This window comes from Oncorhynchus mykiss, chromosome Y (genome assembly GCF_013265735.2).
Source record: "Oncorhynchus mykiss isolate Arlee chromosome Y, USDA_OmykA_1.1, whole genome shotgun sequence".
Lineage (NCBI taxonomy): Eukaryota > Metazoa > Chordata > Actinopteri > Salmoniformes > Salmonidae > Oncorhynchus > Oncorhynchus mykiss.
The window spans coordinates 27963071-27989863 of NC_048593.1; the positions used below are offsets into that span (position 1 = coordinate 27963071).

A 26793-nucleotide genomic window follows, 5' to 3' on the forward strand; every position below is an offset into this window, starting at 1 on the left:
AGGACAAACCGAGTGTTTTCCAGCATACAGTGTTCTGCTGCGCACTCTGATAACGTGTGATTGAGAACACTTACTCTTTCCATGACATAGACAGACCAGGTGAAAGCTATGATCCCTTATTGATGTCACTTGTTAAATCCACTTCAATCAGTGTAGATGAAGGGGAGGAGACAGGTTAAAGAAGGATTTTTAAGCCTTGAGACAATTGAGGCATGGAATGTTGTATGTGTGCCATTCAGAGTGTGAATCGTCAAACTAAATATTTAAATGCCTTTGAACGGGGTATGGTAGTAGGTGCCAGGAGCACCAGTTTGGGTCAAGAACTGCAATGCTGCAGGGTTTTTCAATAGTTTCCCATGTGTATCAAGAATGGTCCACCACCCAAAGGACATCCAGCCAACTTGACACAACTGTGGGAAGCATTTGAGTCAACATAGGCCAGCATCCCTGTGGAATGCTTTCGACACCTTGTAGAGTCCATGCCCTGATGAATTGAGTTTGTTCTGAGGGCAAAAGGTGGTGCAACTCAATATTAGGAAGGTGTACTTAATGTTTTGTACACACATGAAAAAAAACTACATTTTACTATACAATTCTACAGTCCTTACTATAGAATTCTAGAGTAAACTGAAGTATACTGTAGAATACTATATATACTAGTATCCCTCAATACTAGTATCCCTCAATCATGTGCAGTACTTACTATAGAATGTTGTAGTATACTATAGTTAATACTACAGTATTTTCTGCAAAAAAAACACTGTAAAGACTACGGTAATATCCGCAAAAACACGACAGTCCGTAAAAACACAACCCTTTTTTTTAACTTTAGTAACTACTACAGTATTTAATTTGCATATACCCTGCCCATTCCCCTCCCCAATATCCCAATTAGTCCCACTCAAATGTAAGAAACTTACATGTCAAGTCTAGACCATGTATTGTGTTCCCTACAGGTTATAGAAAAGAGCAGGTTTGAACTATCCGTTTAGACCCCAGTCCTTCCTTCCTTCCTTCCTTCCTTCCTTCCTTCCTTCCTTCCTTCCTTCCTTCCTTCCTTCCTTCCTTCCTTCCTTCCTTCCTTCCTTCCTTCCTTCCTTCCTTCCTTCCTTTCTTCCTTTCTTCCTTTCTTCCTTCCTTCCTTCCTACCTACCTACCTGAGAAAGCCTCCTCTTCTATGTCAAAGATAATTAAACAAAAAGGTTACAGTAAATACTACAGTCCGAAAAAAACATGACATTAATTCCTACAGCATATACTACAGTTTTCTTTTACTGAAGTATTTATACTATAAATACTTCAGTATACTACAGTACACTACAGTAAATACTACAGTTTTTTAGTCTGCAAAAACAGTACAGTGAATACAACAGTAAAGTCTGCAAAAACAGTACAGTGAATACTATAGTATTTGTACCATCGTGTACTATAGTATCATAGGCATTATAATTCAAGGTGTGCACAAGCAATTTACTGTATACTACGCACACATCAACACACCCATTAAAAAGGCAATCATCGGTTAATTTCAGAGGCCTGATTGACATGCATGGAAACTGCATCTGTAAAATCTAGAATCTCTCAATTGTGTCACCTCCCACCCACCATCTCTCTGTCTGTCTGTGTCTCACACACACACACACACACACACACACACACACACACACACACACACACACACACACACACCATCGCCCCATTTACTCACACATCTCCCCCATCTCATGGCCCAGGAGGGTTTTCCAGAGCACACAGACAATAAAATGGGTCAGGACAGAGCTGAGTACTATTTTTTACAAAAAAATAAGCCATTTTCCTGGAGTCTCCTACAGATATAGGGATGCTGATGCTGAGGCTCATAGCTTAGACAACAGAGCAGTGTCATGGAGTTCCTTGTCATTAGCTCCTTACTGTTCTCCTGGGCTCTATGTGCACTTCACTAGCCTGACAAGGCTGGCTGATTACGCTTTTACTGCAATGAACAGCTGACTTGAATAGAAGAGGACAACAAATCAAAGTCAGAGAGAGGATGGAGGGAGAGAAAGAGAGGGAGAGGGAAAGAGAGGATGGGGAGAGGGAGAGGGAGAGAGAGAGAGAGAGAGAGAGAGAGAGAGAGAGAGAGAGAGAGAGAGAGGGACGGGGAGAACGGGAGGAACAACCGTAGAGAGAGGGACAGCAGGAGAGAGAAGGTGAGAGAAAGAGATAGAGAGAGAGGAAGAGCCCTGCAGAGGTTTTCCCCGATAGCAGTGTCCTCTGTGTCTCTTGCTGTCACTCACCTCAGTCTCTGTGACAGTGATGAGCTTGTTTGTCACCGGTCAGAACATTTGTCTGCACTGTCATGCACTCTCCTGAGGTGACATCCCCCCTCTATTTCCAGCTGTTACAACACACACACGGACAGAGACAGACGGACGGAGACAGACGGACGGAGACGGACGGACGGAGACAGATAGAGAGACACAGACATGCTTGCATGCACCTGTGCACACACACACAATCACTCAACAGAATACATGACATATTCATCCTTGCCCACACACACCAGCTTACCAGTGTGTGACTGTAACACACGCCACCCACATAAGGTTACACATCATCAGCATAACATCACACACTCATGAAAACGTTGCATGAAAACACTCCTCATATAAAAGACACCCAGTCAACTCAAGGTTAAATAGACATCTGTGTGTGTGTGTGTGTGTGTGTGTGTGTGTGTGTGTGTGTGTGTGTGTGTGTGTGTGTGTGTGTGTGTGTGTGTGTGTGTGTGTGTGTGCGTGTGTGTGAAGGGAAGACACTGACTGGATGTTTGCAGGGAAGTACAGCAACAATATCTCAATGTTTCCCTTCGAAATCGTCTCTGTTCAGACAAGAGACAAAAGCCTTCTCATTGTCGCATGCTAATCGCCAGCTCAGGGATATTCTCTCTCTCTCTCTCTCTCTCTCTCTCTCTCACACATTGTGGGGTAGCTGTTACACCCTTACACATCCAATGCTCCAACAACTAACAAATGATTGTTTTCCGTGACCCTCCACACTTTCATGTTTCTGCCCTATATGCACTGTATGCTGGCAGATATTATGTATGACGTATGGCAGGGTAAAAAAAATAATACTTAGGTACATGCTCACACAAACAAACACGCAGCGAGAGAGAGAATGTTCCACCTCCTCTGTGTGCTAATACTATTACTCTATGTCCATTTGTTAGGAATTTTATGAATAATGACTAAACAATATCTACATTTAAATAGAACTTTTACTAATTAGTTAATCTTGATATGGTTTGTGTCTGGAGTGAGTGAGTTAAGGAGGTTGGAATAAACTTTTGAGCCTGTTTTGTCTTGGTCGATAGGAGGAAGGATATTTCATAACCTATGACGTCAAATGTTGTATATAAACTGTTTGTGGTTCCATGGCAGCGCGCTCTGAGAATAAATACTATTATCTCATTTTGATAAGACTGATCTCTATCTATTTTATGCAAATAAGAATCTTACAAATTCATATATAATAGACTGAGTGAATTTGATTAATGAACACATATGGGAATTATGAAATTCCTATGACACCATTAAAGGGAAAGATACCAAGTCAGTTGTACAACTGAATGCCTTCAACTGAAATGTGTCTTCTGCATTTAACCCAAACCCCTCTGAATCAGAGAGGTGCAGGTGGCTGCCATAATTGACATACACGTCTTCAGTGCCCGGGGAACAGTGGGATAACTGCCTTGCTCAGGGGCAGAATGACAGATTTTTACCTTGTCAGCTCTGGGATTCGATCCAGGAATATTTCAGTTACTGGCCCAATGCTCTAACCACAAGGCTACCTGCCACCCCTTAAAGTAGCACCAAGCACAGTGTAGGTACTGTAATGGGCTACTTTCTTATTATTATTCAGATGTTTTTATGTTGTCTAGACACTCAAGGCACAGGATTCTTCCATCCTTAAATACACACAGAGCTTACAGTATAACATATTACCCAGGTACTCAGCTTGGTAAAGAGACAACACTGAACATTACATCTCCAGCGTGTATACAGACCCTGTACTATACACCACAGGATGTTGGGGAGGACGGGCTCCTGGTAATGTTTGGAGCGGAATAAGTGGAATGGTATCAAGTACATCAAAAACATGGTTTCCATGTGTTTGATGCCATTCCATTTGTTCCGTTACAACCATTATTATGAACCGTCCTCCCCTCAGCAGCCTCCACTGCTATACACACTGTCCTCAACCGCATAAAATTGCACATTGCAGATTCAACACAAATGTACGCCTGCAGGCTACAGGGACATGAAGCACAAAAAACAACAGTATATCTAAGTGTCTTAACTGCGCCATGGAATCCAAGCCCATGGCACAGGATATGCAACTCCAGATTGAAGTCAATTTCAGCCCCATGGACAGCAACATAATTCTCCTGGAACAGAGTTCTGCACCACGGACAGCAATAACACAGACAATAATTGAGGAGATTTAGCAACAGCGGTCGACTCCTGATACGGCTGTTCCAGCCGTTACATTGTCATTATAACTGTCATTTAGAGAGTCAACTCAAAGCTTCACGGAGTGTCTCTATTACTGGCGCTGGCCCATTGCCACACAGTCATTTCCTGAACATAACTATAGGAGACGGATTGTCCAGTATTTCTTTTGGTTTATTTATTGTTGAGCATGTGGACTCACAGAGGTGTAAAGGTACCCGTCGCTGTTCATGCCCAGGTAGAGCCCTGTCTTCGCCCCCTGGATCGCCACGATCCTCAGACCCACAGGAATCAAGTTGAACTGTGCTGCAGAGGGACAGAAAGAGGGAGGGAGGAGATATAAACGTTAGAACATGAGACTAACATTCGACCGATCCAGAGTGAATCAAACAGAGCTTCCCTGTCTTCCATAGCAAGTAATATGTGTCACCTCTGGATAACCCGCTCTTGCTGCGGGTGATTCCCTGATCCACCTACAGAGATGACACCATTCTGTAACATCTGACCCTTCTTTGGACACTGTGTTAGCAAACCTCCAAACAAGCTTCAATGCCATACAACACTCCTTCCGTGGCCTCCAACTGCTCTTAAACGCTAGTAAAACTAAATGTAGGCTCTTCAACCGATCGCTGCCCGCAATCGCCCGCCTGACTAGCATCACTACTCTGGACGGTTCTGACTTAGAATATGTGGATAACTACAAATACCTAGGTGTCTGGCTAGACTGTAATATCTCCTTCCAGACTCATATTAAACATCTCCAATCCAAAATTGAATCTAGAATTGGCATCCTACAAATCGTCCTTCACTCACGAAGCCAAACATACCCTCGTAAAACTGACTATCCTACCGATCCTCGACTTTGGCGATGTCATTTACAAAATAGCCTCCAGCACTCTACTCAGCAAACTGAATGCAGTCTATCACAGTTCCATCCGTTTTGTCACCAAAGCCCCATATACCACCCAACACTGCGACCTGTATGCTCTCGTCGGCTGGCCCTTTCTACATATTCGTTGCCAGACTCCAGGTCATCTATAAGTCTTTGCTAGGTAAAGCTCCACCTTATCTCAGCTCACTGGTCACTAAAACAGCACCCACCCGTAGCACGCGCTCCAGCAGGTATATCTCACTAGTCATCCCCAAAGCCAACACCTTCTTCGGCCGCCTTTCTTTCCAGTTCTCTGCTGCCAATGACTGGAATGAATTGCAAAAATAGCTGAAGTTGGAGACTTATATCTCCCTCACTAACTTTAAACATCAGCTGTCTGAGCAGCTAACCGATCGCTGCAGTTGTACACAGCCCATCTGTAAATAGCCCATCCAACCAAATACCTACCTCATCCCCATATTTTTTTATTTACTTTTTTGCACTCCAGTATATCTACTTGCACATCATCATCTGCACATCTATCACTCCAGTGTTAATTTGCTAAATTGTAATTACTTCACTACTATGGCCTATTTATTGCTTTAACTCCTCATGCCATTTGCACACACTGTATTTTTTTTATTGTGTTATTGACTGTAAAAAATATTATTCCATGTGTAACTCTGTGTTGTTGTTTGTGTCGCACTACTTTACTTTATCTTGGCCAGGTCGCAGTTGTTAGGGTGCAACACCTCACTAAAAACAGCTATGAGGAAAGACAAGGGAGACACAAAGGAAGAGAATGAAAGCATGTGGGAGAGATGGCGAGAGAAAACAAGAGAGAATCTCTCCAAGATGAAAGAGAGCATGAACAACAGAGAGGTTGAATGACAAACAGATGGCAGAAATAGACGGCAGGAAGGAGCAGAGACGGGAGGAAGGAAGAGAAAGGACAAGCCTATCTTCTATCTAGCCTGTCTCTTCTCACCATCTCTCTGTGGTGTGCTGGGTTTCAGGAGTGTTACTGAGCTCTTCTACAAAGAGACCAATGCAACCATCAGATCAGGAGAACAGAGAGGAGAGATTAGAAGACAGATAGGGTGGAAAAGATAGGGTGGAAAAAAGAAGGTACTAATGAGAGAGAAAAGGGAACAATTATTGCCTCCATATACTTTGAAATGTGCCCCCTAAATATCATTATCAAATTCACACCTATTCTGAAACCTATACCCATTGCAATAAGGAGCACAACGTCTTTGGCAACACGTGATGGTTGTCTGTTTATTTGCAGATCTTGCTGCATGTGAGGGGGCATCTGACTTCCCAATCTCTAAATATACTTGAATAAGAATTTTGTCAAATAAATACGTTAATATTGAAAGTCATTAAATAATTCAAATCCATATTAAAAGTCAATAAACAATACAATCAAGTAATGAACACTTGCAAAGTGAGCGGTCCTTGAGGATGTCTCAAGTGGTTATTTATTTACCTATTGCATAACCACTATATTCTTGTAGAATGGTGTCATAGTATATCAACAAAGTAGCCATATCTATACGTCTCTGTTGTTGGGATCTCTACCTCGCCATGCTACTGTCCACTCTCTTTCATACTCATCACTCTGTAGTGTCGTAGTCGCCACGGGCCAAAACCCTACAACAGCCTCCAGCCCAATCAAAGACTAGTCTATCTCCTCCACACGCTCCACTCCACTCGGCTTCTCACACAGACAGACAGCTGGGCTGGAGGAGAGCTGAGGACAGGCCCAGTCATCTCGAACACACATACACATCCCTCTCTGTGCCCCTCCCTTCCCCCTCTTTCTGATCCATTCTCTCCCCTCCATCTCTCCTTCTCTATTTCTTTATTGCTCTATTGCTCCATTTCACTCTCATTCTTTCTCTACTTCCCTCTGTCTTCTCTGCACATGACCTCACCGTATGTAGGATTTCATGGTTGAGTGATTTTTTTGCACCTTGTCATGTTAAGCATGTCACTAACTGTTTCAGTGATTCAAATAGAGAGAATGTAACACTGAAGGTTTCAGGGTTTCAAATTGAGAGACAGTAACACTTAATGTCTCAGTGTTTCAAATTGAAATTGTAATACTGAATGTTTCAGGGTTTCAAATGGAGAGAGTGTAATACTGAATATCTCAGTGTTTCAAATTGAAAGTGTAGTATTGAATGTTTCAGTGTTTCCACGTCATTTCAACAACAAAACATCTAGGTGATAAGTTTGAATTTTGCAAAGTCCTCAACGGAAGAGAATGTTGTGTTTTTTTCACCCAACTTTTAACCTAAATCCAATGACATGGTGAATGTTCTTTGTTGATTTTACGTTGAATTGATGTTAGTTGACAACTCCAACTCGTCTATGCTCAGTGGGAAGTATCTTTTTGTGTTCTTTTACCATACCCCATGTACCGTCAAATAAAATACATATTTAACAAATGTTATTGCGGATGTAGTAATATGCAGTAGTATCTAACAATACACAACAATGAGCACGACTCTAAAAGTAAAAGAATGGAATTAAGAAATATAGAAATATTAGGATGAGCAATGTCAGAGTCGGGAGTATAATATATATAAATATTCTGGTCAAAAGTTTTAGAACACCTACTCATTCAAGGGTTTTCCTTTATATTACATTTTTACCAGGTAAGTTGACTGAGAACACGTTCTCATTTGCAGCAACGACCTGGGGAACAGTTACAGGGGAGAGGAGGGGGATGAATGAGTCAATTGTGAACTGGGGATTATTAGTGACCGTGATGGTTTGAGGGCCAGATTTGGAATTTAGCCAGGACACCGGGGTTAACACCCCTACTTTTACTAAAAATGCCATGGGATCTTTAATGACCTCAGAGAGTCAGGACACCCGTTTAACTTCCCATCTGAAAGACAGAACCCTACACAGGGCAGTGTCCCCAAACACTGCCCTGGGGAATTGGGATATTTTTTTTAGACCAGAGGAAAGAGTGCCTCCTACTGGCCCTCCAACACCACTTCCAGCAGTATCTCGTCCAGGACCAGGACCAACCCTGCTTAGCTTCAGAAGCAAGCCAGCAGTTGTATGCAGGGTGGTATGCTGCTGGCTAAATAATAGTGAAGAAATCAAAACTATGCAATAACACATATGGAATCATGTAGTAACCAAAAAAGTGTTAAACAAATCTAAATATATTTTAGATTTTAGATTCTGCAAAGTAGCCACCCTTTGCCTTGACAGCTTTGCACACTCTTGACATACTCTCTACCAGATTCATGAGGTAGTCACCTGGAATGCATTTCAATTAACAGTTGTGCCTTGTTAACCTTTCTGATCTCCCCATCCCGGATCCGGGATCGTGAATACAGACTCAAGCTCATTACCATAACGCAACGTTAACTATTCATGAAAATCGCAAATTAAATGAAATAAATATGCTAGCTCTCAAGCTTAGCCTTTTGTTAACAACACTGTCATCTCAGATTTTCAAAATATGCTTCTCAACCATTGCAAAACAAGCATTTGTGTAACAGTATTGATGGCTAACGTAGCATTTAGCATTAGCATTCAGCTGGCAACATTTACACAAAAAAACAGAAAAGCATTCAAATAAAATAATTTACCTTTGAAGAACTTCAGATGTTTTCAATGAGGAGACTCTCAGATAGCAAATGTTCAGTTTTTCCTGAAAGATTATTTGTTTAGGACAAATCGCTCCGTTTTCTGCGTCACGTTTAGCTATGAAAAAACCCCTGTATCCAGGATTGTGTAAATCTATCAGCAAGCTCATTAGCATAACACAACGTTAACTATTTATGAAAATCGCAAATGAAATGAAATAAATATGCCATCTCTCAAGCTTAGCCTTTTGTAAACAACACTGTCATCTCAGATTTTCAAAATATGCTTCTCAACCATAGGAAAACAATCATTTGTGTAAAAGTAGCTAGCTAGCGTTAGCATTTCGCGTTAGCATTTAGCGTTAGCATTAGCGTTAGCATCCAGCACGCAACATTAACAAAAACATAAAAGCCTTCAAATAAAATCATTTACCTTTGAAGAACTTCTGATGTTTTCAATGAGGATACTCTCAGTTAGATAGCAGATGCTCAGTTTTTCCAAAAAGATTCCTTGTGTATTAGAAATAGCTCCGTTTTATACATCACATTTGGCTACCAAAAAAAATCCGAAAATTCAGTCCTCAAAACGCGAACTTTTTTCCAAATTAACTCCATAATATCGACTGAAAACATGGCAAACGTTGTTTAGAATCAATCATCAAGGTCCGTATTATGGCAAGAACAGCTCAAATAAGTAAATAGAAATGACAGTCCATCAATACTTTAAGATATGGTCAGTTAATCCAGAAAATGTCAAGAACTTTTAAAGTTTCTTCAAGTGCAGTCGCAAAAACCATCAAGCGCTATGATAGCTGGCTCTAGAGAGGACCGCCGCGGGAAAAGAAGACCCAGAGTTACCTCTGCTGCAGAGGAAAAGTTCATTAGAGTTACCAGCCTCAGAAATCGCAGCCCAAATAAATGCTTCACAGAGTTCAAGTAACAGACACATCTCAACATCAACTGTTTTTAGGAGACTGTGTGAATCAGGCCTTCATGGTCGAATTGCTGCAAAGAAACCACTACTAAAGGACACCAATAATAAGAAGAGACTTGCTTGTGCCAAGAAACACGAGCAATGGACATTAGACTTAGTGGGACTATCATTTATTTTTCAACAGGATAATGACCCAACACACCTCCAGGCTATGTAAGGGCTATTTGATCAAAAAAGGAGAGTGATGGAGTGCTGCATCAGATGATCTGGCCTCCACAATCACCTGACCACAACCCAATTGAGATGGTTTGGGTAGAGTTGAACCGCAGAGTGAAGGAAAAGCAGCCAAGTGCTCAACATATGTGGGAACTCTTTCAAGACTGTTGGAATAGCATTTCAGGTGAAGCTGGTTGAGAGAATGCCAAGAGTGTGCAAAGCTTCTTCTTTTTTTTTTAAGAGTATGCAAAGCTGTCATCAAGACAAAGCGTGGCCACTTTGAAGAATCTAAAATCTAAAATATATTTAGATTTGTTTAGCACTTTTTTGGTTACTACACGATTCCATATGTGCTATTTCATAGTTTTGATGTCTTCACTATTATTCTACAACGTATAATAAATAGTACATGTATAATAGTAATACAATGTATAATACAGTGTATAATAGTAATAGTAAAAAAAAAAAAAAACCCTTCAATGAGTAGGTGTGTCCAAACCTTTTATGTGTAAGTATATATATATATATATATATATATATATATATATATATATATATATATATATACATACACACAGTTGAAGTCGGAATTTTAAATACACTTTAGTCAAATAGATTTAAACTCATTTGTTTCACAATTCCTGACATTTAATCCTAGTAAAAAATGCCCTGTCTTAGGTCAGTTAGATTCACCACTTTATTTTAAAAATGTGAAATGTCAGAATAATAGTAGAGATAATGATTTATTTCAGCTTTTATTTCTTTCATCACATTCCCAGTGGGTCAGAAGTTTACATACACTCAATTAGTATTTGGTAGCATTGCCTTTAAATGGTTTCACTTGGGTCAAATACTTTGGGTAGCCTTCCACAAGCTTCCCACAATAAGTTGGGTGAATTTTCGCCCATTCCTCCTGACAGAGCTGGTGTAACTGAGTCAGGTTTGTAGGCCTTCTTGCTCGCACACACTTTTTCAGTTCTGCCCACAAATGTTCTATAGGATTGAGATCAGGGTTTTTTGATGGCCTCTCCAATACCTTGACTTTGTTGTCCTTAAGCCATTTTGTGACAACTTTGGAAGTATGCTTGGGATCATTGTCCATTTGGTAGACCCATTTTGACCAAGCATTAACTTCCTGACTGATGTCTTGAGATGTTGCTTCAATATATTCATATAACTTTCCATCCTCATGATGGCATCTATTTTGTGAAGTGCACCAGTCCCTCCTGCAGCAAAGCACCCCCACAACATGCTGCTGCCACCTCGGTGCTTCACGGTTGGGATGGTGTTCTTCGGCTTGCAAGCTTTCAAACATAATGATGGTCATTATGGCCAAACAGTTCTATTTTTGTTTCATCAGACCAGAGGACATTTCTCCAAAAAGTATGATCTTTGTCCCCATGTGCAGTTGCAAACCGTAGTCTGGCTTTTTTATGGCGGTTTTGGATCAGTGGCTTCTTCCTTGCTGAGCGGCCTTTCAGGTTATGTTGATATAGGATTTGTTTTACTGCGGATGTAGATTATTTTGTGCCTGTTTCCTCCAGCATCTTCACAAGGTCCTTTGCTGTTGTTCTGGGATTGATTTGCACTTTTCGCACCAAAGTACGTTCATTTCTAGGAGACAGAACACGTCTCCTTCCTGAGCGGTATGATGGCTGCGTGGTCCTATGGTGTTTATACTTGCGTACTATTGTTTGTACAGATGAATGTGGTACCTTCAGGCGTTTGGAAATTGCTCCCAAGGATGAACCAGACTTGTGGTGGTCTACAATTTTTTTCTGCGGTCTTGGCTGATTTCTTTTGATTTTCCTATGATGTCAAGCAAAGAGGCACTGAGTTTGAAGTTAGGCCTTGAAATACATCCACAGGTACACCCCCAATTGGCTTCTAAAGATATGACGTAATTTTCTGGAATTTTCCTTTCTGTTTAATGGCACAGTCATCTTAGTGTATGTAACCTTCTGACCCACTTGAATTGTTATGCAGTGAATTATATGTGAAATAATCTGCCTGTAAACAATTGTTGGAACAATTACTTGTGTCATGCACAAAGTAGATGTCCTAACCGACTTGCCAAAACTAGAGTTTGTTAACAAGACATTTGTGGAGTGGTTGAAAAATGAGTTTTAATGACTCCAACCTAAGTGTATGTAAAGACGTGTAAACATACATTATGGGATGTATAGACATTATGGACAGTATGTTTATAGAATATATAGTATATCTGAAGAGTGCATGGATAGATTAGTATATCTACTGCATGAATTGATGTCATTGGTGAATGGAGTGATGGGTGATACATCGAGTCGTGTGTTATCTTTGTGGGTAAGGTGTAGATATATCTGTAGGCCCAGCAGTATACCAGTATCGCTGTAAGAGAATAGGCCCCAGTACATCATCCACAGACACCAATAGCCTTGATCAGCAGTTGTTGAATGAGCAATCAACTGGTGCCAGTGACCAGACACAGAGAAATATACAATACCTGGGTGCTGGTCAGAATATGCCAAAAAACACAAAGACACTATACACCACTACACACCATACTACATATTACACACACACACACACACACACACACACACACACACACACACACACACACACACACACACACACACACACACACACACACACACACACACACACACACACATATTGACTCGTTTGAATTTAAAATTTGACCTGATCATTCTCTTTTATTTATGACCTTTTTCTGTTGGTCATGAACTTTCTCAAACAAGTATTACTGTGCATCACTCAGGGCAAATTATGCATACCTCCATATAAAAGCCTAAATGTAAGAAAATAAATGTGCCAAATGATGAGCTCTGTCAGAACTCATAGAAACTCTGCAAAGATGTCAAGAGACAAACATTTATTATACTTCTGGCATGAAACATAATGTGATATCATATATTCTGAAATGGTGAAAAAAAGGATGTGAGTAAAGACTACATCCCGAGGTCCAGGAAATTTTACCAGCCGAACAAGCCTTATTGGAATTTTTGTATTTGTATTTATTATGGATCAAAAAATGATGGAACAAAATGGTTGTCATAAATCCAGAGTCTGTATCGACCGTATCTTCTCGGCCTGCACAATAGTCAGAAATAGATTACAGGAAAATAAGCCTACTTTTGCATGTTGCATTGATTTCCAGAAAATAAGTATATTTTAGCCTATAAATTGATAAAGACAGGGGTTCATGGGAAATGTTATCACGCAATCTAGTCTCTCTACAAAGCACCAAATGCCTGTGTGCGTGTTAAAAATATTGTACAGATTGGTTTCCCACGCCCCTGGGTGTAAAACAAGGAGACACCTTATCACCCACTCCGTTTGCTATGTCTATGAATGATTTGGCAAAATAAAATACACAGTTAAATATTGGAATAAGATATGATGATGAAATGTTAAGTATACTCTTTTATGCTGATATTATTTTGATGGCAGAAACTGAACAAGACCTGCAGAAAATGTTCTTATTTGCAGTCAATTGGTGTGAATAGAAAAAAACCACAGATCATGTATTTTAGTAAACCTGGTAGTAGGAGAAGTGTTTTTCAGTTTTCAAGTGGGCCTTCGTGAATCAGCAAACAAAATAAATGACGGGTGCTTAGCAACAACGAGAATAGCTTACCAACAAGGCTAATTCTGAGGAAGACTAAACGTAAAAACGTCAGTCATCTGTTCGCATCCTGTACAATTGATTAAAGTGAGAAAAAATGAATTACTCGCCTTTTTTTCTCGAGTTCACCAACTCCTTTTTACTTCGAATTAGTTGTTTTGGAAGTTTTTCTTGGTCAGCCATTCTCATGTTTTTCAGTTTTGTTTTGGTAAAGAAAATCTTGAGTTTACTAGCAATTATAAATATTTGGGTCTTTATTTTCATGAACATTTGACCTTTCTGTACAGTACATCTGCCCTGGACGACGCAGTAAATATAGCTCTTATTGACAAAGCTTTTGTCCGGTTGAAATATTATTGATTATAGGAAAAACAAAAACACTCAAATATATTGGCTATGCCACGTATTCCAAATTGTATCAGACATGCAAGTGTCCTGTTTTGGACTATTCAACAGGAGTGTGGGGTGCTACGAGGTCTCTCAAAAAACCTAACAGACATAACAGAGTACGTTATTTTTTTAGGCATCCAAAAGTTTGCACCTAAATTGGCAATAACTGAAGACATTGGCTGGGAACCCTATGAGATGAGATGGAAGGCATGTATGGTGAGACTTTGGAATAGACTGATAGATATGCCAACTGTCAGAACAGCCAGCAATGTTTTTGAACGTGATCTCTCCATTGGGGGAGCCTGAGAACTGAAATGTCTGACCTTTTCCAACAGTCTGACTGTGAACATTTATATGAAAACCAAATGAAGGGAGACATAGATGCTATTAAAAAACAACTGATGATGCCATATTAAAATAAATGGGTGGAAGATATTAATCATAAACCCAAATTGAGAACCTTTTGTTTGATTAAGGGTGAATTCGTGTTTGAGGGATATATTATGTATAACCTACCAAAAAGCAAGAGATCGCTATGTGCACAGGTAAGATCAGAGATATTGCTCCTGCTTATTGAAACAGGTCAGTATAATGGTTAAATGGAAGAGGAAATACTATGTAACTAACTAATGTGACTTCGAGTAGATAGAGAATTAAATTATTTTAATCCTCTATTGCCCTTTCTACCACGATGTACGCTTCTCCTTTTTACGGAAAGCCAACCAGATATGCCCTGGTATTATGTGGCTGAGCCATGAGGAGAAATGTAAAAGTTTTGTCCATTGTGTATTTCTGTTTGCTGAATTTTTTATAAAGCCTGGAATAAAAGAAAAAGGGTGACCTATAATGACATTTAATTAAATCCAGACATAAAACAAAGTGCACGAATGTATATAAATTGAGTCTAGGCCTATACAGTATGTCTCATGCTTTAATCTTCTCTTTGTACCAGAGCGGGTTTAAAAGGATGGGCCCCTTTTTTCAATTTTCGCCTAAAATGATAGGCAAAAATTAGATACCCAAATCTAACTGCATGTAGCTCAGGCCCTGAAGCAAGGATATGAATAGTATTGAAAGGAAACACTTTGAAGTTTGTGGAAATGTGAAAGGAATGTAGGAGAATGTAACACATTAGATCTGGTAAAAGATAATACAAAGAAAAAAAACTGTTTTTTTGTATTTGTTTTGTACCATACTGTTTGAAATGCAAGAGAAAGGCCATAATGTATTAATCCAGCCCAGGTGCAATTTAGATTTTGACCACTAGATGGCAGCTGTGTATGTGCAACGTTTTCGACTGATCCAATGAACCATTGCATTTCTGTTCAAAATGTTGTATCAAGACTTCCCAAATATGCCTCATTTTTTTATTAACTTCACTAGGGTAGGGGGCAGCATTCGGAATTTTGGATGAAAAGCATGCCCAAATTAAACTGCCTGCTACTCAGGCCCAGAAGATAGGATATGCATATATTGGATAGAAATCACTCTAAAGTTTCCAAAACTGTTCAAATAATGTCTGTGAGTATAACAGAACTGATATGGCAGGCAAAAACCCGAGGAATATCCAACCAGGAAGTACTATTATTTTGAAAGGATGTTTATCCATTGAAAGCCTATCCACCATACAAAGACTTAGGACCCAGATCATGAGCTCTGTGGCTTCCTCTACATGTATCCAGTCTTTAGGCATTGTTTCAGGATTTTACTTAGCACTTTCAATCAGTGGCCAGTGGAAATTGCCATTCATCAGACATGCGCCTGATCGGGAACGCGCCTTTCTTGTTTCTCCTTTCCTATTGACGAAGCTTTTGTCCGGTTGAAATATTATTGATTATTTATAACAAAAACAACCGGGGGATTGATTTTAAAAATTGTTTGGCATGTTTCTATGAACTTTTATTGTACTTTTTTACTTTTCATCTGGACTTAGTCCACACGCCTAAATCATTCGGATTACTGGACAAAACGTGCAAACAAAAAGGAGGTTTTTGGTCATAAAGAGGGACATTATTGAACAAAACAAACATTTATTGTCTAACATGGAGACCTGGGAGTGCCACCAGATGAAGATCATCAAAGGTAAGTGATTAATTTTAATGCTATTTCTGACTTTTGTGACACTCTCCTTGGCTGGAAAATGGCTGTATGGGTTTCTGTGGCTAGGTGCTGACCTAACATAATCGCAAAGTGTGCTTTCTCCGTGAAGCCTTTTTGAAATCTGACACAGCGGTTGCATTAAGGAGAAGTTCATCTTTATTCGTATGTTTAACACTTGTATTGTTTATCAATGTTTATGATGAGTATTTCTGTAATTTAATGTGGCTCTCTGCACTTTCACCGGATGTGTGGTTTCATAGTAAAGCCTTTTTGAAATCGGACATTGTGGTTGGATTTATTTATTTAGAAGTTTATCTTTAAAATGGTGTATAATACTTGTATGTTTAAAGAATTTTAATTATGGGATTTCTGTTGTTTTGAATTTGGCGACCTACAATTTCACTGGCTTTTGTCGTGGTGGGACGCTAGCGTCTTGTACCAGAGAGGTTAATAACTTTTCATGTTCAAAACTGTGCCCTCTCGTCAAACAATAGCATGGTATTCTTTCACTGTAGTAACTACTGTAAACTGGTCAGTGCAGTTAAATTACCAGAAAATAAGCTTTCTGCCAACATCTGACATGTCCATGTCCTGGGAAATTTTACTTACATCCTCATGCTAATCGCATTAGCCTACATTAGCTCAACCGTCCCCCAGGGGACCCACCAATCCTGAAGAAGATTTAATCCTTTTAAGGGATCGGTTGCCAATTGGCAATTTGACATGAAAATAAAATGTAATTCATTAATTTATTCATTAATTTATTCACTCATTCATTATTTCATTCACAACACACCAACCATCCTACACACACACCAACCATCCTACACACACACCAACCATGCTACACACTACACACCAACCATGCTACACACCACACATCAACCATGCTACACACACACACATACACACATACACACGCGCGCACATACGCACACACACTACTCACACTTACAGAAGGAGCTGCTTTCGTCCCTTGTGCCGTCCATGGTGCCATCCAGATGCATCTGCAGGTAGTATCCGTGCTGACTGTACAGCCTGGTCACGATGCCTTTCAACTGGGGCTCTGCAATGAAAACAGTTAACACACAGCTTTATTAGACGGGGCCCATGGACAGAGACATACAGGGCCCATAGACAGGGACAGATAGGACCCGTGGACAGAGACATACGGGGCCCGTAGACAGAGACAGACAGGGCCCGTGGACAGGGACAGATAGGACCCGTGGACAGAGACATACGGGGCCCGTAGACAGAGACAGACAGGGCCCGTGGACAGGGACAGATAGGACCCGTGGACAGAGACAAACATGGCACGTAGACAGAGACATGCAGGGCCTGTAGATAGAGACAGACAGGGCACGTGGACAAGGACAGATAGGGCCCGTGGACAGGGACATACAGGGCCCATAGACAGAGACAGATAGGGCCCATGGGCAGAGACAGACAGGGCCCGTGGAAAGGGTCAGATAGGGCCGGTGGACAGGGACAGATAGGGCCCTTGGGCAGAGACAGACAGGGCCCGAGGACAGGGACAGACAGGGCCCGTGGGCAGAGATAGACAGGGCCTGTGGAAAGGGTCAGATAGGGCCCGTGGACAGGGACAAACAGGGTCCATCGATAGGGACAGATAAGGCCTGTGGACATGGACGGATAGGGCCTGTGGACAGGGACAGATAGGGCCCATGGACAGAGACAGACAGGGTCCGTGGACAGAGACAGACAGGGTCCGTGAACAGAGACAGACAGGGCCCATGGACAGAGACAGGCAGGGTCCGTGGACAGAGACAGACAGGGTCCGTGGACAGAGACAGACAGAGCCCATGGACAGAGACAGACAGTGCCTGTGAACAGAGACAGACAGGGCCCATGGACAGAGACAGACAGGGCCCGTGGACAGAGACAGACAGGGCCCGTGGACAGAGACAGACAGGGTCCGTGGACAGAGACAGACAGGGTCCGTGAACAGAGACAGACAGGGCCCATGGACAGAGACAGACAGGGTCCGTGGACAGAGACAGACAGGGTCCGTGGACAGAGACAGACAGAGCCCATGGACAGAGACAGACAGTGCCTGTGAACAGAGACAGACAGGGCCCATGGACAGAGACAGACAGGGCCCGTGGACAGAGACAGACAGGTTCCGTGGACAGAGACAGACAGGGCCCGAGGACAGGGACAGACAGGGCCCGTGGGCAGAGACAGACAGGGCCCGTGGAAAGGGTCAGATAGGGCCCGTGGACAGGGACAAACAGGGTCCATCGATAGGGACAGATAAGGCCTGTGGACATGGACGGATAGGGCCTGTGGACAGAGACAGATAGGGCCCATGGACAGAGACAGACAGGGCCCGTGAACAGAGACAGACAGGGCCCATGGACAGAGACAGATAGGGCCCGTGAACAGAGACAGACAGGGCCCATGGACAGAGACAGACAGGGTCCGTGGACAGAGACAGACAGGGTCCGTGGACAGAGACAGACAGAGCCCATGGACAGAGACAGACAGTGCCTGTGAACAGAGACAGACAGGGCCCATGGACAGAGACAGACAGGGCCCGTGGACAGAGACAGACAGGTTCCGTGGACAGGGACAAACAGGGTCCATCGATAGGGACAGATAAGGCCTGTGGACATGGACGGATAGGGCCTGTGGACAGAGACAGACAGGGCCCGTGAACAGAGACAGACAGGGTCCGTGGACAGAGACAGATAGGGACAATGGACAGAGACAGACAGGGCCCGTGAACAGAGACAGACAGGGCCCATGGACAGAGACAGACAGGGCCCGTGGACAGAGACAGACAGGTTCCGTGGACAGAGACAGACAGGGCCCATGGACAGAGACAGACAGGGTCCGTGGACAGAGACAGACAGGGCCTGTGAACAGAGACAGACAGGGCCCATGGACAGAGACAGACAGGGCCCGTGGACAGAGACAGACAGGTTCCGTGGACAGAGACAGACAGGGCCCATGGACAGAGACAGATAGAATAGTAGTGTAATAGATATTTAGTGGCGAGAGGAACTTGAAATTGCATAGAAAGGGTTAATAGCAGCGTGACAGTAAGGAAGGCAGAAAAATTATTTTGATAGTCTGAGTTTATAACACACACAACCAAATATGGCTTTTAAAAGGGTATATAAATTATTAAATTGTCAATGCAATAAAGCACACACAGATTATAAAGGGAAAGACAGGCAAATCATGGACACACCTCTCTTCCGGACAAGGTAAACACCTTGCCCTCTTCAAGGAAAACAACACCGATGTGGGCCCCTGCCGCTCCCCTTTCTTTAACACAATTGTGTCCTCCAAGCTCATCACTAAGCTCAGGGCCCTGTGTCTGCGCAACTGGGTCCTAGACTTCCTGATGGACCAATCCATTTGGTGAAGGTAGGCAACAACACCTCCGCCACACTGATCCTCAACACGGGGACCCCACAGTAGCCACGCACATCTCCAAATCAATCACCAAGTTTGCTGACGACACAACAGTAGTAGGCCCAGTGGTGGGCAGTCAGGGCCAGCAAGGCCTTCTCTGCTGGCCTAAACATCATTAGAATATAATTTTTTTTGAAATATATTTTCCCACAAATATGTATTAAATTATTCCCCAGAGTAAGAGTTATACTCTTCATTTCATAGCTTTCCTGCACTGCTTAGCTTTCCTGCACTGCTTCCAGCCCCAGGTTGATATTTGGAGGGCTGGTCTTTATGTTAGATCTTTTATCCAATCATATTCAGCCATCATGTGTTGGGGTCTAAAATCTACCCTCAGGCCTTCAGAATCAACAGTGCGGGCGCTTGTAGCTTAAAGTGAATGGAAATGAAAATTTAGTGTCAGCCAATCAGCTTTAGAGTTGGCTATTGTACGCCTGCTGGCTGGCTCCAGTGTTACACAGGAGCCAGCTAGCAGGCGTAGTGCGTGCACGTCTTTTGATTGGATTACCAATATTGAGAGGCAGGTCCTATGGGCAGGTCTATGCAGAACCTCAGAACTAGGAAACGGAATTTAATAAACAAATTAATTTGCGTACTACTAAGCTGTTTTTTCAACCCACAATGGCGGAAGGAGGAGAAGTTATCGATTTGGTCGAGGATATAATTATAACGCCATTCTCAACACAAACTTCTCAAGAAAAGTTAGACATTGTAAGGAGAGGTCGCCCGACGCCGATGCTACAAAGCCTGTCACAGGCGGGAAAGGGGTTCGTTCGGCACTTTCAAAGTTCCAACTACGAGCGCTATCAATGGCTCACAGGCTCCGAGAAGCACTGCAAACTGTACTGCTGGGAATGCCTATTATTTGCAAGTGATCGATTTGGTGTTTGGAGCCACACTGGCTTTGCAAACTTGAGTTGTCTAACCAAGGCAGCAACGAGACACCAAAGTACAGCTGGGCACTTACAAGCTTTTGAAAACTTTTGGGGACACCCGAGTGGATCTACAGCTCAACGAACAAGCGCGCAGGGCAACGGAGCTGCAGAATGAAAAGGTGAAGAAAAGTAGGGAAATATTGAAAAGACTCATTGATTGTGTCATGGCATCATAATGATGGTAATAAGAGGTGGATTAATTTGAGTGGGACTGTGTAGGACCTCACTGAAGGCCCAGGCCCCAGGCCCACGGCACGCCACTGAGTAGGCCTGATTACCAACAACGACGAGGCCGCCTACAGGGAGGAGGTGAAAGTCCTGGCGGAGTGGACCCCGGCCCGGAGGACGAGGCGCAGGGCGATCCGGGTGGAGGCGATGGAAATCCCTCAAGAGGGAAGTTGCAATCTATAACACACCTTGTTTATCCTCCTCAGGACTTTAAATGGCCCCACACACTGCGGCCCCAGCTTCCGGCAGGGCAGGCGGAGGGGCAGGTTTCGGGTCGAGAGCCAGACCCTGTCCCCTGGTGCGAACACCGGGGCCTCACTGCGGTGGCGGTCAGCGTCTCTCTTCTGCCGCTCACTGGCCTGCCTGAGAGAATCCTGGACTGCCCGCCAGGTCTCTCTAGAGCGCTGTACCCACTCCTCCACCGCAGGAGCCTCGGTCTGACTCTGATGCCACGGAGCCAGGACCGGCTGGTAGCCCAGTACGCATTCGAATGGCGACATGTTCGTGGACGAATGCCGAAGAGAGTTCTGGGCCAACTCTGCCCATGGGACGTACCTCGCCCATTCTCCTGGCCGGTCCTGGCAATACGACCTCAGAAACCTACCCACTTCCTGGTTTACTCTCTCCACCTGCCCATTACTTTCGGGGTGATAACCAGAGGTAAGGCTGACCGAGATCCCCAGATGCTCCATAAACGCCTTCCAAACCCGGGACGTGAACTGGGGACCCCGATCGGAGACGATATCCTCTGGAACCCCATAGTGCCGGAAGACGTGGGTAAATAGAGCCTCTGCAGTCTGTAGGGCCGTAGGGAGACCAGGCAATGGGAGGAGACGGCAGGACTTAGAGAACCGATCCACAACGACCAGAACGGTAGTGTTCCCCTGAGATGGGGGAAGATCAGTAAGGAAATCTACAGAGAGATGGGACCATGGCCGTTGTGGAAGGGAGGGGCTGTAACTTCCCTCTAGGAAGGTGCCTAGGAGCCTTACTCTGAGCGCATACCAAACAGGAAGAGACATAGAGCCTCACATACCTAGCTAAAGTGGGCCACCAGTATTTCCCCCTAAGACCCCGCACTGTCCTATCAATCCCCGGATGACCCGCAGACGGTAGTGTGTGGGCCCACCGAATCAACTTATCACAGACACCAAGCGGTACGTAACTTCGACCAGTCGGACACTGTGTAGGCGCAGGTTCAACCCTCAACGCCCGCTCGATGTCCGCGTCCACCTCCCATACCACTGGGGCCACCAGCCGACAGGCTGGAAGGATGGGAGTGGGTTCGATGGACCGGTCCTCGGTGTCATAGAGACGGGACAGCGCGTCGGCCTTAGTGTTGAGGGAACCTGGTCTGTAAGAGATCGTAAATCTAAAACGTGTAAAGAACATGGCCCACCTAGCCTGACGCGGATTCAGTCTCCTCGCTGCTCGAATATACTCCAGATTACGGTGGTCAGTCCAGATGAGAAAAGGGTGTTTAGCCCCCTCTAGCCAGTGTCTCCACACCTTCAGGGCCTTTACCATAGCTAGTAACTCCCGGTCCCCCACATCATAGTTCCGCTCCGCCGGACCCAGCTTCTTAGAAAAGAAAGCGCAGGGACGGAGCTTCGGTGGCGTGCCCGAGCGCTGAGACAGCGCGGCTCCAACCCCAGCCTCGGACGCATCCACCTCCACTATGAATGCTAACGAAGGGTCCGGATGCGCCAACACGGGAGCCCCAGTGAACAGTGCCTTCAACTGGTTGAAGGCTCCATCAGCCTCTGCTGACCACCGCAGACGCACCGCCCCCCCCTTCAGCAGTGAGGTAATGGCCGCCGCTACTTGGCCAAAACCCCGGATAAACCTCCGGTAGTAATTGGCAAACCCTAAAAACCGCTGCACCTCCTTTACCATGGTCGGAGTCGGCCAATTACGCACAGCGTTAACGCGGTCACACTCCATCATCATCCCCGAGCTGGAAATGCGATAACCCAGGAAGGAAACGTCTGGTTTGGAGAACACACAGCCTTGACGTATAGGTCATGCTCCAGCAGTCGCCCAAGAACCTTGCGCACCAGGGAAACATGCACGGCGCGTGTGGCAGAATAAATCAAGATGTCATCAATATAGACTACCACACCCTGCCCGTGCAAGTCCCTGAGAATCTCATCTACAAAGGATTGGAAGACGGCTGGAGCATTCTTCAACCCATACGGCATGACGAGGTACTCATAGTGGCCTGATGTGGTACTAAACGCTGTTTTCCACTCGTCTCCTCCCCGAATACGAACCAGATTATACGCGCTCCTGAGGTCCAGTTTTGTGAAGAAACGCGCTCCGTAGAATGATTCCACCGCCGTAGCGATGAGAGGTAGCGGATAACTAAAACCCACTGTGATCGAATCGATAATCAATGCACGGACGCAGACCTCCCTCCTTTTGTCTCACAAAAAAGAAACTCGAGGAGACGGGTGACATGGAGGGCCGAATGTACCCCTGTCTCAGAGCTTCCGTGACATATGTTTCCATAGCCAGCGTCTCCTCCTGTGACAGTGGGTACACATGACTCCGGGGAAGTGCAGCGTTCTCCTGGAGGTTTATCACGCAATCCCACCGTCGATGGGGTGGTAATTTGGTCGTTTTCTTCTTACTAAAAGCGATAGCCAAATCGGCATATTCTGGGGGAATGCGCACGGTGGAAACCTGGTCTGGACTCTCCACCGTCGTGGCACCGATGGAAGCTCCTATACACCTCTCTGAACACTCGTCTGACCACCCCTTAAGAGCCCCCTGTTTCCAGGAAATAAGGGGATTGTGAATAGCCAGCCAGGGAACCCCCAACACCACCGGAAACCTAGGTGAATCAATAAGGTAGAAACTGATCCTCTCCCCATGATTCCCCTGCGTTACCATGTCCAGCGGAATCGTGGCCTCCCTGACCAGCCCTGACCCTAACGGTCGGCTATCTAAGGAGTGCACGGGGACAGGAGGGTCTATCTGCACTAACGGAATACCCAATTTACGGGCGAGTCCACGATCCATAAAACTCCCAGCTGCGCCTGAATCGACTAGCGCCTTATGCTGAAGAGAGGGGAAAAACGCAGGAAAAAAACTTAACAAAAACATGTGACCAACAGGGAGCTCTGGGTGAGTTTGGTGCTTACTCACCTGGGGTGGCCGAGGAGTGTTCCGCCGACCATCTCGACTCCCAGAGGGACTCCTCCAACACCGGTCCGAAGTGTGTCCTCTCCGTCCACAATAGGAGCAGGAGGAGTCCCCTCTGATCCCCCTAGATGCAGCTCCTCCCAACTCCATCGGAGTGGGAGTGGGAGAGCTGGAAGGTGGAATTAACAGGACCCCTTCTGAACGCCCGCGGGCAGCTAGCAGGTTGTCCAATCGAATAGACATGTCTATTAGTTCATCCAGGGAGAGAGTTGTGTCCCTGCAAGCTAGCTCTCGGCGGATGTCCTCCCGAAGACTACACCGGTAATGGTCCATCAGGGCCCTGTCACTCTACCCAGCACCAGCAGCGAGGGTCCTAAACTCCAACGCGAAGTCCTGCGCGCTCCTCGTCTCCTGTCTGAGGTGGAACAGTCGCTCACCCGCCGCTTTACCCTCTGGTGGATGATCGAACACAGCTCGGAAACGGCGGGTGAACTCGAGGTAGTTGTCCCGAGCCGAGTCTGGACTGTTCCAGACCGCGTTAGCCCAGTCCAGGGCCCTGCCCGTTAAACAGGAGACGATGAGGCTCACACTCTCCTCACCCGAGGGAGCCGGACGCACAGTAGCCAGGTAGAGCTCTAGCTGGAGCAAAAATCCCTGGCACCGAGCCGCCGCTCCATCGTACTCCCTCGGGGGGGAGAGACGCAGTGCGCCGGACCCAGAGGACGACGTAGGTGGAGTAGGTGGTGTCGGCAGTGGGGGAGCTGGGGTAGACGTCGGTAGACCACTCCTCTCCCATCGCTCCATCCTCACCATCATCTGATCCATCGCGGTACCAATCCGATGGAGGACAGCTGTGTGGTGATGGACGCGCTCCTCCATAGTGGGGAGAGGGGTGGTCGCTGCTCCTGCTGACTCCATTTCTGGTGGTGCGGGCTTCTGTTACGATCAACTAGGAGTGGTGGGTGGAATCAGGCGCAGAGAGCAGAGTTCTGTCGTTTATCAAATTTATTCACCAGCGCAACAAAACAGTCACGCCAACACACATGGCGTATATAAGTTGCCAGTCCAAACAACAGGACAAAAATTGTCCGGAGAATAAAGACTCGAAATCAAACACAGAGTAACAAAAAACAAGCCCGCACAAATACCCAGCGGGCCTAGTGTCCTTAAATACCCTACAAACAAACCCTAATACAAAACAGGTGTACCCAATTACCCAATAACCAAAACAAACAGAAAGGGAATCGATGGCAGCTAATAGGCCGGCGACGACGACTGCCGAGCACCGCCCGAACAGGAAGAGGCACCATCTTCGGCGAGGTTCGTGACATGGCCCCTAAGACCCTCACAAACGTCTACAGATGCACCATCAATACACTCTTGTAAAAATAATTTCCTTATAGAAGCAAAAATGGTTCTATCGCTTGCTTCATATATGCAACCCCTAAAAGTTCTATGTAGAACCCTTTTATAGGGTTCTTTGATCTGAACCCTGGAGGTTCTTCTTCACTGAACCAAAATGGTTCCATATAGAACCCTGCATGGTGCTATTTAAGAATTATGGCTACTACTTTTAAATCGTAATATTTTGATCTAAGAATATAATTTAATAAACAATTAAATAATGGACAAAATAATACCAGCATAGTTTTAAGCATTTATTGTAATTATATGCAAACATAGTTTGGAAATATGCGCTGGTGGCTAGCGAGGCATCTCTTTGTTTGAATGATGGCCCACGTCAACTCTGGCTGACTTCTTTAGAATACAATACAATACAATACTTTGTCCATTGGTTACAGTGTCAACAGAAATGGGTCTTCTTCTCTGTTCTCAACCCCCCTCCCAAACAGCAGACCTCACACATACAGTTGAGACAAGTACAGGTTCAAGATGCATGCCATGCCCCTGGTTTAAGAGCATGTTGTGGGGTTAAGGGCCTTACTCAAGGTCCCAACAGAAAGGGAATATTTTGAGGATGTGAACCCAGCAGCCTGCCACAGGTCCCATCTCCTGCCACAGCTCCCAACTCCTGCCACAGGTCCCAGCTCCTGCCACAGGTCCCAGCTCCTGCCACAGGTCCCAGCTCCTGCCACAGGTCCCAGCTCCTGCTACAGATCCAAAAGAGCAAAAACAAGTTCATCTTCAGAAATAAACACAAGTTAATCTGCCCAAAACATGCCATGCAGACATATCATTATTATGATGTAGAATAACAATTTACATGCAGTTGATGTCAGCAGCAGCCGAAAGAGAGATCCTCTGCCTCTGATAGTTCTGGGATACTGCCAGGCTTGAGAAAAACATAAATAGCGTGTTATAAGTAATGTAATGATTAACAAGGCTATTGAATCACCAAGATACATAATTTATTATAAATAATTTATACATAACTTACCTCCTCTCAGTCAGCAACAGTCTTCTAATGGCTTCATGAAATATAGGCTAGTCCCCTCAATTGACTCCACACTGAAATACTGAAATAAAATAAATAATTTGCTATTTGCCAACATCAGGCTGGGTCTGTAGCTCTACTTGACATATCCCATAATAGAAAATAATGTTTATTTGAAAGGGTTACTGTAACCTGCCTATCTTGTAAATGGACTAAATAAAGTAGCCTGGCGTTTTATGTTTAGCTATTCAAATTCTAATAACGTTATACTCTAATAGCCTATATTTTATCATACATCTTTGGCTTCATGTATTTGAATTAAATGATACTCTTATCTTACCTTAATATGTTGAAAAATAACATACTTATATGCTAGTTGCAAGTTAGTTCAG

The 26793-nt window shown here is 44.3% G+C and overlaps 1 protein-coding gene and 1 long non-coding RNA gene across 2 annotated transcripts in view; both read right to left on the reverse strand.

The window, feature by feature from the left end:
- LOC110509401 (fibroblast growth factor 11-like) overlaps nucleotides 1–26793 on the reverse strand; it is a 74815-nt gene that overhangs the window by 22450 nt on the left and 25572 nt on the right. The window contains exons 2-3 of the mRNA XM_036967672.1: nucleotides 17208–17318; nucleotides 4696–4799 (exon numbers count right to left, since the gene is read on the reverse strand). Of these exons, the coding sequence (XP_036823567.1) occupies nucleotides 4696–4799; nucleotides 17208–17318 (215 nt within the window). The remainder of the gene's footprint in view (nucleotides 1–4695; nucleotides 4800–17207; nucleotides 17319–26793) is intronic.
- Nucleotides 25580–26538, reverse strand: LOC118945284. Its single transcript, XR_005040406.1, has 3 exons — nucleotides 26405–26538; nucleotides 26231–26299; nucleotides 25580–26117 (listed from the first exon to the last, which is right to left on the reverse strand). It is a non-coding gene; the product is annotated as an uncharacterized LOC118945284 (long non-coding RNA).